Here is a 3,917-nt window from a genome sequence, read left to right as displayed (position 1 = left end):
GACCCCTGCTATGCTAACCCTGCAGCCGCAGAGCAGCTGCAGCTTCAGGGCTAACGGACCCCTGCTATGCTAACCCTGCAGCCGCAGAGCAGCTGCAGCTTCAGGGCTTTGCATCAGTGCAGCTAAACGTCGAGCTAATTAAACTCAGGCAACTGTTTTCCTGAAGGTGATGACACCATGACGGGGGACGGGGGAGAGTACCTGAGACCCGAGGACCTCAGAGAGCTGGGAGACGATTCGCTGCCAGGACAGTACTTGGATGGAATGAACTACCTGCGCTTCAGCCTGGAGGGGCCCCGCACCGACAGGTGGGTGCCGCTCCGGCTCATTTACTACAGATATTTATTCAAAGGAAAACTTCTGGAACAGAAAAAGCTTCTCAGAGAAACTTTTAGAGTTTCTCACATTTTATTTTTATATATTTTATTTTTTGAAAAAACACTTTTTTTGCAGATTATATATTTTTATATATATATATATATGTTTTATTTCTCTTTATCAGAAAAGTTTCTGTGTTGCTGCTATCTTCCAGCAGACCAATAGAAATGTGCCCTTGCTCCTAAAGCCCGCCCCCAGAGGAAGAGGATCTGATCTGTTTAGTAGCTCTACAAACATTTTGATCTATGAAGAATTTCTAGGTTTAATTCTCAATTATTTCATTCCATCTATAAAACTTTGCAGAAATAATGCAGCTGATTTCCCTCCATAGTCTAGCAGCACAGGATGAATCTGTTTCCTCTCATTGCGTCAGAAACAGGCGAGTCTGGGTCGCAGAACCGGATCCAGTCCGGTCCTGGATCTAGTCCGGTCCTGGATGTAGTCCGGTCCTGGACCTGTTGGCTGGTTGCTCCGGGTCAGCTATGGTTTCACCTTCCTCTGGTCTGCTGTGCTTCAGTTCTGACAGGTCCTTCACTCCCACCCATCATGGCTTCTACTCTCCGAGACACGAAGGCGGCGAGACGTTCCAGGCCCAGCAGGTACTCCCCTAGCAGGAACCTTTTCTCAGCGCTGGCTGTGCTGCAGACGGACAGGTCTGCCGTGGCTCAGAGCGCCGTGCAGCGGCCCGCTCCGGTGCTGAGCGGCCCGTTTCCAGATGAATGAAGGTAACGCCGTCTGTTGGGTTCCAGGTCTCATCGCTGGCCAGAGACAATGAGAGGGACTCCTACAGACTGAGCTGGGGAACAGAGAACCTGGACAACGTGGCTCTGTCCTCCAGCCCCATCCACTCAGGGTAGGTCCTCCTGCACACAGCGCCCCTCTGTGGCTAGTTAGCATTAGCATAGCTCCAGGGTTTCAGGTGTGGATCAACCTGTTGAAAGGATCCAACCCAGGAATCCTCTCTGGTTCTAATGGTTCCTGTCCTTGTTTTTAGCCGTTCCTCTCCGTGTCCTGATCATGGAGACCACAGCAGGTGACCCTCTGCCTCTTGGTTCAATCGTCTTCATCATCATAGTCTTCCTCCTCTCACAGCGTGCTCTCCTCTGGGAGAGGTGAATGTTTGTGTCCGTCCTCAGCAGACATCGCCTCCCAGATCCAAGGCTGGATGGGCCGAGGCGCTGGCGGCTGACGACATGTCTGATCATCCACTAACATGGCCTCCATGTGGAAACACGCATCACTTCCTGTTTGGTGGCTGCATGAGAAGGGGCCGCTGGTGGGGGGAGGCGGTTAGCAGATCCTCTTCTACCTGCTGACATCAGCAGCTTCACTCTAGGATCAATTTCTATAGTTTGCTCCGTTTCTGTTCCAAACCATAAACATGGAAATAAAATAAAAAAATAGAATCTAGACATGAAACTTTGAAAAACTCCTTCAGCAAAAACTACTTTAAAAGAAACTTTCTCAGATCTACATTTTTCAATCACTACATTTTTTTAGATATTACATTTTTTCCTATTTTATTATTATTTTATACTTTAAAATATCTTTTTTTTTTTCATTTCAAATAGACTTTTCTTTCCAGATCACATCCTCTTCGCTTCCAGTGCTCCAGATAAGCTGGACGTTTTGCCTATCGTCCATCAGACCAATAGGAACACGCCCTGACTCCTCCCTCCAGCGGAAAGCCCCGCCCCTTGGAGGGAAGACTCCGTCAAAATGTATTAAATAATCAGAAATAAAATGAATTCTAAGAAAAACAGGAAAGCTGATCTTAAAACGTTTTTCTGAAGTTATTTTCAAGGTTTTATTTCTGGATGAATTTATTTTCATATTTCTATTAATAAAAGGAGTTTTTAACGATAACGGAGCCTAATCCTGCTGAATAGATCAGTTTTTCGCGCCCCCCCCCCCGTAGAACTGGATCTGGTTGACCTCTTGACCCTCCCAGCTTGTCACTGTGGTGATGTCATCGGGAGTTCTGGTGTGTGATGTCATCAGTAGTGTGCGTCCTAACGTCTGCCATTGTCTCCCCTCCAGCTTCCTGGTCAGCTTCATGGTGGACGCCAGGGGCGGAGCCATGCGCGGCTGCAGACACAATGGCCTCCGCATCATCATTCCGCCCAAGAAGTGCAGCGCCCCGACGCGGGTGACCTGCCGGCTGGTGAAGAGGCACCGTCTGGCCACCATGCCCCCCATGGTGGAGGGCGAGGGTCTGGCCAGCAGGCTGATCGAGGTGGGCCCGTCTGGGGCTCAGTTTCTGGGGTAAGGCTGCCCCGCCCCGCTGGCTGTGGTTAGCTCTGCTAGCGGGCCTTTTAACCCGTCAGAGATAATTGGTGAAGACTCCGCCCCCCTCCTTCCTGCTGCCCTCTTTCTTTCAGGCTGCCCCCCCCAGCCGCCTACTCTGTGCTGCTGCTTCCTCCCGGCGCCGGGCTCCTCAGCATGCACACTTTGATTTCCTAACCGCTAACTGTCTCCCGTTTCCTGAACTCTAACAGCTTCTCTAATAACCTGCAGAAACGCTCCATGATTGGTCTGATGTTTGGTGCCACGCTGCCCTCTGGTGGAGACATCCTTTATTTACGTTCTGCAGGACAGTTCAGCTTAAAACGCTCCAGTTGGTGGTTTTAGATCCTTTAGGATTAATCTGAGTAGAATAATCCCAGAGAAGATGACATCAGGCAGAATAAACGAAGGCGGCTCTGACCTTCTGCTCACATAGATGCAGGTTTAGAGGAGCAACCGTCCCGCCTGCCATAAAGGACACTTCCTCTGTTCCATGTCTGCTTTTCAGCCCAGGGAAACAGGAAATGATGGATTATTAATCCGGATCCTGGATGATGCTGTAGTTCTGGTCTGTTTGGGCCTCAGTAGTGACGTTAAAGGCTGAATGTGTTGATAAAGTTGAGCTTGTATTGATTTTATCTGACCTGTTATTGAACCCAGACGTTCTGTGTTCTTTCTCCTCCACTCTGCTGCCGATGGCCGTCACACAGTAAACTCCACCTCCCCGCCGCGCCTCCGCCTTTAAATGAGGGAGAGAGTTTGGTTAGCAGAATCCTCCAGCTTGGTCCGCCGGGGACCAAATTCCTTGGGTAGGGCGATGAGACCTCATGAAGGACGAGATATGAAGCAATCCATGGACGCCTTCCTTAGCTCCTGTGTTACTGTTCATTTCTGCATGTCTTCCCATCTTCATCATCATCATCATCATTGCTGCCCTTTAAGCCTCCCTCTGCTTCATCTGTGCCCCCCCTCCCCAAAAGCAAAGCACCCAGAAGGACTGGTTGGTCTGATAGCTGAGCCTCCTCCTTATAGCATCCATGGGTTTATCATGTTCTGCAGAAGCTTGGAGAAACGGACCCAGCAGGTCTTTGCTAGGAACAGAACTGATTGGATCCAGAACCACAGAACTACAAGCTAACCTTAGAGGTCAACCTGGACTAAAACATGATGTCTGTCTGATGCTAAAATATATTTATCCATTAGGAAATATTCCTTCATTTTACTGATACCCCCCCCACCCCCACCGCAGTAGG

At 49.5% G+C, this 3,917-nt stretch overlaps 1 protein-coding gene across 24 annotated transcripts in view; it reads left to right on the top strand.

Moving 5' to 3' along the window:
- The window catches only part of LOC107103578 (ankyrin-2-like), a 73,169-nt gene that overhangs the window by 32,549 nt on the left and 36,703 nt on the right, over window positions 1-3,917 (top strand). For 19 of the 24 annotated variants that reach the window (XM_015403325.1, XM_015403328.1, XM_015403326.1 and 16 more), the window contains 6 exons: window positions 167-308; window positions 896-977; window positions 1,128-1,231; window positions 1,373-1,411; window positions 2,419-2,643; window positions 3,375-3,473. In XM_015403325.1, coding sequence (XP_015258811.1) covers window positions 167-308; window positions 896-977; window positions 1,128-1,231; window positions 1,373-1,411; window positions 2,419-2,643; window positions 3,375-3,473 — 691 coding nt within the window. The remainder of the gene's footprint in view (window positions 1-166; window positions 309-895; window positions 978-1,127; window positions 1,232-1,372; window positions 1,412-2,418; window positions 2,644-3,374; window positions 3,474-3,917) is intronic. The other 5 variants (XM_015403347.1, XM_015403346.1, XM_015403334.1 and 2 more) reach the window with 3 other exon arrangements.

Source organism: Cyprinodon variegatus, unplaced genomic scaffold, assembly GCF_000732505.1.
Source record: "Cyprinodon variegatus isolate N-32 unplaced genomic scaffold, C_variegatus-1.0 Scaffold1481, whole genome shotgun sequence".
NCBI lineage: Eukaryota > Metazoa > Chordata > Actinopteri > Cyprinodontiformes > Cyprinodontidae > Cyprinodon > Cyprinodon variegatus.
Note: the sequence above shows the minus strand (reverse complement) of the source record. Positions and strands in the feature narration are given on the sequence as shown.